Genomic DNA, 12,156 nt, shown 5'->3' with positions numbered 1-12,156 from the left:
GAACTGGGACTAGCCCCACCCCAACACTGCTATTACTGCTCTTTAGAATTACTCCTGCATCTACTGCTAAGATCATATAGGAAAAGGAAGGGCCCCAGAAATCACTGGCTTTCTACAGTAAATGCAGATAATATGCCCAATCAGTCATCAACATCCAATTATTTTTATATTGAATTGCTTTGTTGTTATGTGCCATCAAGTTGTCTCCAACTTACGCTGAACCTAGGAGTGAGCACCCTCCAAAAACTCTTGTCCTTAACATTCCTGCTCAACTTTTGTAAATTCAATGCTGTGCCTTCCTTTATGGAGTCAATCCATCTCATATTTGGTCTTCCTTTTCCTTATCAGGCGGTGAAGGCAATTTTAGCATTGTGTTTCATTACATAGCCTTGTGCCTACAATATCCTTTGACGCTCTTTTTCCTAGCCATATAGATATTGCTTTTGCAGCTCTGTTTTTCCAAATTACCCTTACACAACAAATCTATTTGACCTCATACATGGAAACAATGTCATATTTCCTCCTTGTGAAATGTCTGCTCTTTTTGGTCTTCTGCCATTCAGAATTATAGCATCAGTATTTCTAAGAGGGCACATTTTTGTCATCAGCCTTAAGTTAAGATATTCCCAGTACATGGAGGATTTCTCCTGGACTGGTTTCACCACCACCTCTTTTAGGCAGCCCAGAACCACTCCCTGGCCCAGTTGGCTGTTTTCTCCCAGCCTAAGAGGGTACCTCCTTTCCTGCTGCTTATTTTAACCACGATAGGTCAGACGAGTGGCCTGGAAAGGCAAAACTCCAGCTGTGTTGAACTTTCAGTCTTTTATAGGTTCCAGGCTAGCATTACATACTGTCAGCACTAGTAGAGTCAAAGAAAGAGTTCAGCTCAAAAGAGCATTACTGCTCAGACGCTTCTGCATAGCAACACAGTTCTGATTCTTTACCCTATCTCACAAGCAGAACAGTATAGATCAAGGTACCTGCTGTATGATGCTTTATGGACAGCATTTAATGGGCAAGCTCTAAACATGTGGAATGACAGCTCTCCCCCATCCAGTGAGGGTTAGAAGAAGTCTTTCCAAACCGTTTTAGTGTCAAAATAGACATCTTTTTTTGCCCTTAAGTGCAGCTGTTTTCTTACAAGTAGCACAGATGGAGGGAGGGGGTGCAATCCAGACAGGGCCCCTTGCATGTGGGTAGGGGAACACTGCTTGCTGTAATCTAGTCAGGCACTTTGCACTACCTATTTGCATGGAGTCCCCTTTTGCTCCAATGAAAGTGCTTTCCACACAATTCCTTTCAAGACTACACCAGGAGTCAAGAAATTTAATCCTGTGTACCTGTCACGCCACACACCTGATCCAGCTGGTGTGAGGCAAGCAGAAAGACACTGTGAGAAAAGGCCTCTGCACCACAAGGCCTAATTGACATGATTAAGGGCACAGGTATTCTCGCAATTAACAAGAGTGCACAAGGGGAGCAAAGAACAGCTGTTTTGATTGGACTTGGAAAGTGTTCTATGATGGCCGGGAAGGGGGTCAACTGGTAAGATATTTTCCAGATTTGGTACTGCATTATTTCTTCTAGCATCCTTTTAATTCCTGTATGTGCCTTAATAAAAACAAAATTATGAAGACATCACTAAGTGTCTAATGTCTAGTACTGCCTCCTCCAAAGGTTACTGAAAAAGGCTGACCTGAATTCATCAATAAATAACAAGGAAGCAGGAAATAGTTTTATGGGGAGGAGCTAAGGAAAGGCTGGAACTGTGAATGAAAAAACACTCACAAGGCCTCGGGACAGAATATACAGTGGTGTCTCATAGTTTGAATGACTCTAACTTTGAATGATCCAGAGTTCAAATGCTAAAGTTGACCTAAAATTGCTCTGAAGTTCGAACGATGCTTCTACATTTGAACTGCATGCACAGTGAAAAAAATGTGGTTGCTAAGTAAACATCATCTATCGTGTGTCCAAGTCGTTTCTTGCTGGGAAACATCTCTTGCATTTAAGTTTATTGAAATGGGTATTTTTTAGGGTCTGGGAACGGATTCTCTTTTCATTATTTCTACTGGAGAAAGCTGATTCAGACTTCAAATGATTCAGAGCTTGAACCAATAAGAGTTCAAACAGCCTGCTGAAATGAATTAAATTCCAAATACGAGGTGTCACTGAACTAATAGTAGGAATAGTGGAAGTAAAGAGGAGATGGGCAAGGAGCAGGCAAGAAAGACATGCTGTAAAAGCACTGTAAGTAGGAAGCTGCATGCAGGTTAATCTAATTCCTGGTAGAAACAAATCTATTTCAAGTGGCAAATTCATCCCTCCCTGTGTCTCCTGATCCTCAATATATTTTTCAAAATAAGATGTACTGCAAACACCTAAAGAACACAGAAGGGAAGTGAGACAAAGGTCAAATCAAAATAAAAAGTTAACAAAATCTAAAACTTCCAGTGCATTCAATAGTCAGTGACAACAATTCTAGCACAAAGGATTTAATGAACACCATATTTAAATCATCTGAAAGATTAAGAGACAAATGTAGCTTACACATAACCAGATGTAGTTTAATTCACCCCATTACCTCTTCAGCCTCTAATGGTTTAAAGTACAAATGATCACTCATTATGACTGGGGGAAGCATTAAAATTTCTGGAATAAAGAGATACAATTACTAACAGCAGTACATTTTCATACATTAAGAACTATGTTGCATTTTCCATAAAAACAGGCTTAAGAACACAAGTTTTTCTCAATGTAACTGTATCTTCACCAAGTTTGCAACTTTTATAATATCTGAGATTCAGAAGCTGCAATTAATCACACAAGAACATTGGAATGTACTAAAATAGCTTAACTTAAAATGTTTTAAGGATTACAAGAGTTCCTAAAAATGCACAAATAACTGGCAGAGTCAAAATGAAACTATAGGGTATGTGTATTAGGAAGTATAGTACCATAAAGTATTACATGAAGGGTTTTCAATTGAGAGAAGTGCAGCAGGGCTAGGAAGAATGATCATGGTCTGGTACCCATTCGTTATTTGTTAATTCTGTGGTGTCCTCTGCCCTCCACACATGTAATTTCTCACTCAGAAAGACAAGCACACAAGGAAGAATGACATTTAGTGGACAGACCATCGTAATTAATCCTGCCCATAAATTAATCACTGTAATAGCCATCCATCACATCACTGGGGATCAAAAATTTAAAGCTGTGAAATAGTGAGTTAGGAAAATGGCAGCGTCTCTACATCACACAAACAAAAGTGGGTTTATAGTGCAAGAAGGGAGGTGCTCTCCGGTCAGAGATAACAGAGGGGAGTAGATCAAGATACTAATGGCAAGATGTTCCACATTAAAACTACAGCACCTGGCCCCGGCCCCAGTGAGGGCTGCGTTGTAACTTTAGACAATATACTATCAGAGTACAAGAAAGTGTACAAAGGCAGCAGATTTATGTGGAAGGTCAGTAGCTCTCTGCTCATTCTAGCAAAGCATAGTCAAAATGTGTTAAGTTTCTTAATGTGAATGTCACTCACAGATCTTCATATTCATGGAATCTTTGACCCTGCTGATAATCAGGCCCAATGTCAGTATTGACTACATGCTGGGATCCATCGGCCTTACAGGGCTGTAATTGATACCGGCCTCCGCTTAAACATATTTTATGTTCTGCAGCATAGGATAGAAGCACTAGGCGAGTAAGGGCCAGTCAATGCTTCACATGAGCTACCCTGAGGGGGGATGATGATGGCAGAGGTGAGCCCAGAGTAGCAGCCGTGGCACTGCTTCTTTACCATTGGTACCCACTGGTCACCACCGCTACTCTGCTCAGAGTAGCACAGGAGGAGCCACTGGTGCGCTTTTCAGGGAAGATGGGGACCACAGAAAAGCAGTAGTGGCTGGAACAGAGGAGACACTGCTCCCCAGTTGATCCCTTACAAAAAAGGGATCCCTCCCTTCATCTTTACCACCCCTAAGTAAGCCCATGGCAGCCAAGAAATACAAAGGGCTCTCTGGCCACAGGCGCTCAGACCTGGGGGGGGAGGGCGGGGGCTGTTGCTAATTTAATTTGCAAAAATTGAATGAAAAATAAAGTTAAATTATTGGGGTTCTTTCTCATTTATTAGAATTTGAAATTAAGCACTTCTCTTTTGATACCAAAAGAAGGGACATTAAAGGCTATTCTCAATCTGACAGGAGTGGAATAGAAGTAGGCAACCTGGTATTCTTCACACATTTTACATCAACTCAACACAACCCAACCACTTACAAGATACTATTGAAGCTGTAGTCCAAAAGATCAGGTTGCTACTCTTAAGGCATGAAAATGAATCCAATGAAAAATTGCTTGATTTTACCCCTAACAAGCTAGTGATGGGACGCAAAAAACAAAAAACCCCAAAACAAAAACCTATTATAAGTAATGGTTACTATTTTTTAACTTAACCTTTACAAAGCTTTCTGATGAAATCAGATTATTTGCAGAGTCATTATTTGTGGTGGTCTGGTACATGTCTAGCTGGAAAGCATGATGTGTGCTGTTTGTGGTGCATTTTACTTCCTTTTCTGCTGGAATAGTGATCACATACACATACCGAAGTACACACAGTAGATTATTTGCTATGCATGTACACCATGTTGCAAATTGTTACAGCACACAACCTTACTTTTCACAATCTAATACTTTAAGGTCCTCAAGCAATTCTTGGGCGAGGATTTGTAGATCTGCATTGCGACTCTTTGATAGCATAAGGATACGTGGAAGTGGCAAGGAGTCACGCATTTCAGGAGCTGACTTGGTTAAAATTTCTGGCTCCAAAATCACTGACTGGAGAAGGCGCAGAACTTGAAGACATACTTCTGGATCTGGATCTGGATGTGAAAAAGGAAGGAAGCTCAGCCACTCGTTGTTAAAATGCATAAAAAACAGAATTCTAATTGATCACCCCGATGAAGCTTTTCTAAGGCTACCCTTCTCACTAGGGCTATTCACAAGGCCCTCCAGATATCTGCCTCCATTATCAGAGTACCCACTGGCTCCGTTGGTTTGACAGAAAGTTTGATTGGGAGTGTATATGGGCACTATTGTCTGTATGTGGGCTATTCCATGCAATTTGGAAATCATGTACAGTAGCTCAATCACATGGAGAAGGCTACTCATTCAGACATTCTGACAAAGGTGTCCCAGACAGCATTTTTCTGTGTGCAGATGCTGGGGGGGGGGGGGGGAGAGCAGAGTGATATAGGCCCACACCTACTCCTCCTTCCCCAGGCTCTGTCATTCATGGAGGGGCACACACACAAAATGCGACTGTGTTAACTTATTCTTTGTTCCAAAATGCAGACTGCCTTAGCAAGAATTGTACTTGCACATTTATACCAAATTGGAAATACAGGGTTATATCCAATAAAGCTAGTTAGAATGAATTCCCCTGCCCTGCCATCTCCCCATGCCTGCTCCAGAGGACTCTCCAGAGCTGAATCAGAGGGAGGAATCTGACAGAGGTGAGGGAGGACAAGAAGGTAACTCCTTCTTGCACTACCAAACAGTCACTGATCCAGAGTTGAAGCTCACGACTGCTTGCTAGGACAATGGTTTTTCAAATGATGTGATGCAACAACACAAAGCTGTGTCACAACCTGATGCATTCCAAAATCAGTTCTGCTTTAAGAATTAAAAAAACCCTTTCTGATTTCAGCTGAGGAAGTACTGTGCTTAGAGGATACATCAGCAACTAGCATTACATTAACGGTGCAGTGTACATTTTTTGAAGAATGTGCCAGCCAATTACATGGAACTTATTTTGAAGAAATACATTTAAGACTGAGCTGCCATTCTCTCTGCTTCTCACCAAGTGGTTGATCCTAGCTCTTAATAAGCAATATTGGATGGCTTTCACCATGAAGCCAAGTGCTTCTGTAGTACATCTCACAGAAGAAAAAGATTCTGGATAATTATAGTTAAAGATCTGTACAGGACTAGGCTAAGAAGTATCACCCACAAAAAGGAACGAACTGAAGGGGGCTGTGGCATACAGAATGCCCCTATGTACTTTTAACAGTTTTATTTTCAAGTAATTTTAAAATTAATTTTAAAATAATCAATTCATTAAATTAATCCAGTTTGCATTTCTTCTGTGCTTGCTTGCTGCCTCAAGTCTCTGCTTCTCTGTGCTATTTTGCTTCAGAATAATGGAGGTTCTCATTGAGACCATTAGGTGAGGCTGCAGCACAATTCTAGTGAAGCAACACTGCATTGCCTAAGCACTGTAGAGATCCACTTTCTTCCTCTGATTCAACCCTTTGCAGTTACATGCACTCCCTCAGCTAAGGAAAAAAGGGAAGGTCCATCTTTGAAGCCTACAAATGAGGTCTGGAAAACAGAAAAAATGTTCATCTAAGCTTTAGATCTGCAATACTACCAAGACAATATTTTTTGAATTAGTAGTTAGGGTGCATTAAAAAAATTACATATCCTCTGAAAGGACTGGTGTGCTTTCAGTAATTAACAGTATTAATTTATCTGTCATATAATGAAAATATTGTGCATGCTTGTACATACTCATGGTTTAGAACTGCATGTATTGATAATGTAACTATCAGGGTAATAAAATGGTTTCAAAAATAATTTACTACAACCTACTTTAATCCTAGGGACACTTTCTTAAGAGCCAGTGCATTCTGCTGAGAAAAGAAGTAACTGATAAAGTCCGCAAGATACTGTCCTTAGTATTATACTCTCAGATGAACTATTCAGTACAACAGTCCTTATGTTGCATTACATCAAAGCTAAACCGTTAATCTGCCATAGAATCTGGAAGTGTGGTGTCAGTTCAACTGATATGTGCCTGAATGGTTTTTGGTCATCAGAGCTAAGACTTATTACACTGACAAACAATACTTGAAGTTTGTTACTAGTTCCCCAGCACCTTATTTGCCTGAAAATTTGAAAATATACTGTGGATTCATTATTTTAGATATTTTAATGTTATTTCCTCTTCTCTTGATTCTCTGCATTCTTTTGTAAGAGTTTTCTGGATAAAACAGCTAAGCTGAACTGTCAAATATCCTGAGTCCAGCAAATCCCAACACAGCCCAAAATCTAACTAAAGCAATGGGATAGTTGATGGCTCTCTGTATCTCACCATTCCACAGCGAATCCTGTCTGGATCACCAACTCAGTCCCCTAGAAAGCCCTCAAGACTATTCAGAATATTAGATTTCATCAGTCTCCTAAGGCACCCAACCCTGCAGTAGAGAATACTATGAGTTCAAATCTCACCAGGAAAAAATGGCTTGATCATGACAATGGGCTTACTTGGAGCTCTCCCCCTGCCCCCATTCTTTATCTTGGAGCAAAGACCAAGAATATCTCCTGCTTCGTGTATAAGGGCAATAACAAAATGAGATAGCCCCATTGGATTCCCTAGAGGCCACGAAGTCCAGACATGAGACTCCAGAGGCAGTTTCAACACAGAACTTAAAAGTCACCCAGGACCACCATCCTGTATTCCTCCAATAAACCACTCAAAACCACTTCTGTCAGCTCAGTCAAGGGAAATGCTAGGCAACATTGGTAGATGATACCCAGCTCTACCTCTCTTTTTCAACCAATCCAGGTGAGGCAGTGGCTATACTGAACCGGTGCCTGGCCGAGGTAATGGCCTGGATGAGGGCCAATAAACTGAAGTTCAATCCAGACAAGACAGAGGTCCTGCTGGTAGGTGGTTTGAACTCCTGGGTAGGTGACTTGGATCTTGTCCTGGAAGGGGTTGTACTCCCTCTAAAGGACAGGGTCCACAGCTTGGGAGTGCTCCTCGACCCAGAGCTGACTTTAGAAGCTCAAGTGTCAGCAGTGGCGAGGAGCGCTTTCCATCAGCTTCGGCTGATTCATCAGCTGCGCCCCTACCTGGAGGACGACTGCCTAGCAACAGTGATGCATGCATTGGTTACTTCCTGGTTGGATTTCTGTAACGCACGCTACGTGAGGCTGCCCTTGAAGACAGTCCGGATACTTCAGATGGTGCAAAATAGAGCAGCCAGGTTGCTGACAAGGACTGGGCATTATTCTCATATAACCCCAGTCCTCTACCAGCTTCACTGGCTTCCCATCGAAGTCCAGGCTCAATTCAAGGAGTTGGTAATCACTTATAAAGCCCTTAACAGCTTGGGACCCAGATACCTAAAGGAACGCCTGCTTCCTTATTTGCCCTCCCGCCCCTTGAGATTGGCAGCAGAGGCTCTCCTCCGGGAGCCTTCCATGAGAGATATCAGGAAGCAAAGTACCCGGAGGAGGGCCTTCTCTGTGGTGGCGCCCCACCTATGGAATGTGCTCCCCAGAGAGGTCCGCCTGGCGCCATCGTTATTTGTTTTTCAGCACCAGGCTAGGACCTTTTTATTTAAACAGTATTTTAATAATGTTTAATATTTATAGATTTTAATTGTGCAGCCAGTGTGTTTCCAGGTTTTAATTGTAATTGTTTTATTTATTTATTTCTGTGAGCCGCCCCGAGGCTATGTAGCAAGGGAACGGCATAGAAAAACTTTAAATAAATAAATAATAGGGGATACAATATACCAGCAGCACCCTCAATCCGTCTTTATGGCCCAATACCACGAGCAACCCCTCGAGGCCCATTACATGGTGGAGTGGTTTTCTGGTGATAGACATGGGCGTTTGGTGAGTCATTCCAACTTCCACACTGCCAGCTTATTCTGGCGCTGCATCCAAATACACAAGTGAGCAGGGCTGGGTTAAGCCAGCCCCACCCAGTTCACCCACCAATACACACGAACAATTAACATACTGGAAAACATTGCATGAATTTTATGATACTTTATGAATGTCAGTGGTATGTGGTCTGTGAAAATGTCTAGCATGTGGTGGTACTGCATCAATGCTCACTTAGAAGTACGTTCCACTCTGCTGAAGTGGGTTTTTTCCTCCTGTAAATTTGCTTAGAGTTCCAGCCTTTGATCATATGCACACTTATCTGGGTCTCATTGTACACAGTGAAACTTATGAGTCAACATGTGCTTTCTAATTTGAAATCAGGAAGAATGTGTGCAAGTTGGTGTAACACTGGTGAGCATAGTAACCCTATGGCTTATCAGGCAGCATCTGCAGAGTCCTAGGACAGCACATATCCCCCCTCCAACACACACACACACCCTGCCCTCCGCAAGACTATAGACACAGGCATGACCCTGGGTTGGGAATGTGATGTTTCTGTTCTCATCCCTTTCATGCCCCTCAGAAAACATCACATCTGGTTCTCTTCCAGGGATGCAGCACTACCCTTGGAACAGGTTGGGAAGAGTGTGATTTCTTTATTTATTTGTATTTCATTTTATGCCACCCAATAGCTCTCTGAGCAGTTAAAGTTAAAAACACACAAACAACAAAAAATAGCATAAGGCCATAAAAGCACAGTAATTGCAACTGAATCAGCACAGAGGCATAGTGGCAGTACAGGCCACATTCAATATTAAAACCCAAGTTAAGAGTTAACTGTTGAAATCCTGGGAAAAGAGACACCTTTTCACCTGGCACCGAAAAGAATGCAGAGTAGGTGCCAAGTATACCACTTTGGGAGCTTATTTCATAGGCAGGGTACCACTAACATTCCATTCCACTGGGACATTCCGGTGGGCAAGGAAGGCAAGAGGAAGAGGGGCCTGGTCCAGCTGAAGAGCCTTGCTACTGCTGCCCTCACCTACCACCTAGTACAACAGCTCAAGCTAAGAGGCCCATCTCACTGTAAATGTCTGAAATGGAGGCACAGAGAATACAAAAGCCCTGACTGGAGCCCTCCGTCCGTTAAGGACTGATCCCTTCAGGTTGTGCTGAAAAAGACTGAATCACAAATCCAGAAGCTCCAGAGTCAAATGGCATCTTTGCCATGAACTCTCTAGTGGAGCTTAGGTAAGCTCTACTGCATCTGCCTCAGTCAAGTCCCATCCGCAAAATGGGACAATACTGGAATTATTAATGTGCAGTATTATTATTTAAAAACTGTCCTCCGCATCACATGTTCTCAACCTACAAGGATGGCCTTTGTAGACACTTGTGCTGAGCAATGCATGCTCTCCAGCTGGTAACAGGAACTCTGCGTACTTCCATGCACTAGAGAGTGACAAGAGAATGTCTAATTCCCTTGGTGTTCTGTAAGATGAATCAGTTGCTTCCTCTTCCTCTCTCTCTCTGATTCCAAGAAGCAAGCAAGGTGTTCCTCATGTAAGTAACCACATCTCAGGTTTTTCTTTTGCACACTTGCACTTACACACCTAGCTTTAAAGAATGTTGGCTGGTTTATGCGTTCCTATCCCATCCTATACAAAAGTCTCAGTTAAGCCATGTCAGTTAGGCTTCAACATTATGTAATGAAAAGACTAATAAAAGTAAGCATTAAAAATAACTTCTTTTAAATCAAACTGCCTCTAGCTTCATTCATTGCCTTTCAAAGAGTGTGTTACTACACTGTCTTTAGATCAGAAAACTCTGCTGTTAGTCACACCAGACTAACTAACACCCCCATGCCCTCCTCCACATGCACTCACAAATGTCAGTGGAGAACTTTGTATGTATATTGACTGTATTCATAAAGACCTTACCATTCAGTAGCCACCAGAGTAATGGGAAGAACCCTGCACTTTCACTGATGTAATTCAACCCTTTCACATTGATACTAACGTTGTATAAGGACATCAGCATCAGCCTGTAATACATTTTTAAAAAATGATTGAATTATGAAAATTGCATCCCACTACAATAGATTGTACACTCAAGTTCCCAACAAATCTCAAGAGGCTGAATGCATTTTCCCCCCTTTAAAAAAAAAAGACACATATTTCAATTTTGGATAAACTTATACACATTCACAAAATCCCTCAAGTTCTTTGCATGCTTTTTAACCTATAGATGTGCATTATTCTAATACTGCACTGTCATAAAACCTTGCAGTGCTTAAATCCTGAGCTAACTGGAGGTGCTCCTGTGAATGCAGAAATCCTCTTAATTGGCATTCCCCAGTGGACAGCCTATCAGCCTGATTAAGCTACCTGTCCTGACAAAAAGGGCACTTTAAAAAACAGACCTGATACGGCTTAATATAAAATCAAACAATCACTAAGACAGTATTATCCTGTTTTGCTTCATTCCATCTTCTATCCAGCTTTAAAAATACCATTATTAAAAATCACCTTCTCTGAATAAACATCTCAAAAAACACCTTCTGTACCACATCGGTGTCTGGCTCCAGCTAATCTTTCTACCAACAAAGCTGTGGCTGTCAGCTACAGTAGCATGAACAGTCAGTCATTCCATATCAGCAAGTCAAACAGATTATTCCAGTAAGAGGTGTCCCGTTTGTAACTGGAAATCATGCTTTCAAGATCCATCTGGCCTCAGACCTTTAGTAACTGTCAGAGTGAATTCTAATTATTCCATTGCTTAAACTGGCACCTAAGTAAAAACATTTGTTCTGAATCACAATGCTTTGTTTTCAGATTACACAGAGACGTGTCATAGAAGGCACATGAAATTCCTTTTAAGATGGTGCTTGCCTCTGCAGTTTTTAGAAATACTTGCCATTATTTATTTTTCAGTGTGCTACCCAATTAATTCTGGCACTTTGTAATCAATTAAGCCTCTCGCCTGAGCTAATCTTTCAGGATGATCTGTGCCCACCTTTTGGAAAACTGAAGCATATAAAAACACTAGACTGGTAGCACAACTTACAGCAGCAGTTTCTGCTGGTTCTGCATGCAATCCTGAGCTATCAGGACGACTTCAGGTTACATCTTTGTTGTGATTGTCATGCTGCTTTTAAAAAATTAAGTACTGTGGAACGGGGCAATTAACAGAAGCATGGCAAGAGGGTTAAGAATTCTCTCCATTGAGATGTTCTTGGTAAAATTTGTAGTGTGTTTTTTCTTAATCTTAATAGTCACATAAAGGTGGAGCTGAGGAGTCCAAACATAACCCTACCCTTCATGCAGCTCCATTAACAATTCCTATCATACACCTCATATTAAATAATTTAAAACCCACAACCTTGTTCCGAATCCCATAACTAACATATCCAATTCGGCCCACAGCAACTTTTCAGACGCAGGCTCCATCATGTTCCAGGTGGGCTGCAGCTGAAGA

At 41.6% G+C, this 12,156-nt stretch overlaps 1 protein-coding gene across 1 annotated transcript in view; it reads right to left on the bottom strand.

The window, feature by feature from the left end:
* Positions 1-2,495: 2,495 nt before the first annotated feature.
* Positions 2,496-12,156, bottom strand: part of LOC123029362 (heat shock transcription factor 2 binding protein) — a 38,553-nt gene continuing 28,892 nt past the window's right edge. The window contains exons 7-8 of the mRNA XM_044442278.1: positions 10,620-10,723; positions 2,496-4,877 (exon numbers count right to left, since the gene is read on the bottom strand). Of these exons, the coding sequence (XP_044298213.1) occupies positions 4,669-4,877; positions 10,620-10,723 (313 nt within the window). The 3' untranslated portion in view covers positions 2,496-4,668. The remainder of the gene's footprint in view (positions 4,878-10,619; positions 10,724-12,156) is intronic.

Source organism: Varanus komodoensis, unplaced genomic scaffold (genome assembly GCF_004798865.1).
Source record: "Varanus komodoensis strain SLA01 unplaced genomic scaffold, ASM479886v1 scaffold4, whole genome shotgun sequence".
Classification (NCBI taxonomy): Eukaryota; Metazoa; Chordata; class Lepidosauria; order Squamata; family Varanidae; genus Varanus; species Varanus komodoensis.
This window is presented reverse-complemented; position numbering and strand designations above follow the sequence as displayed.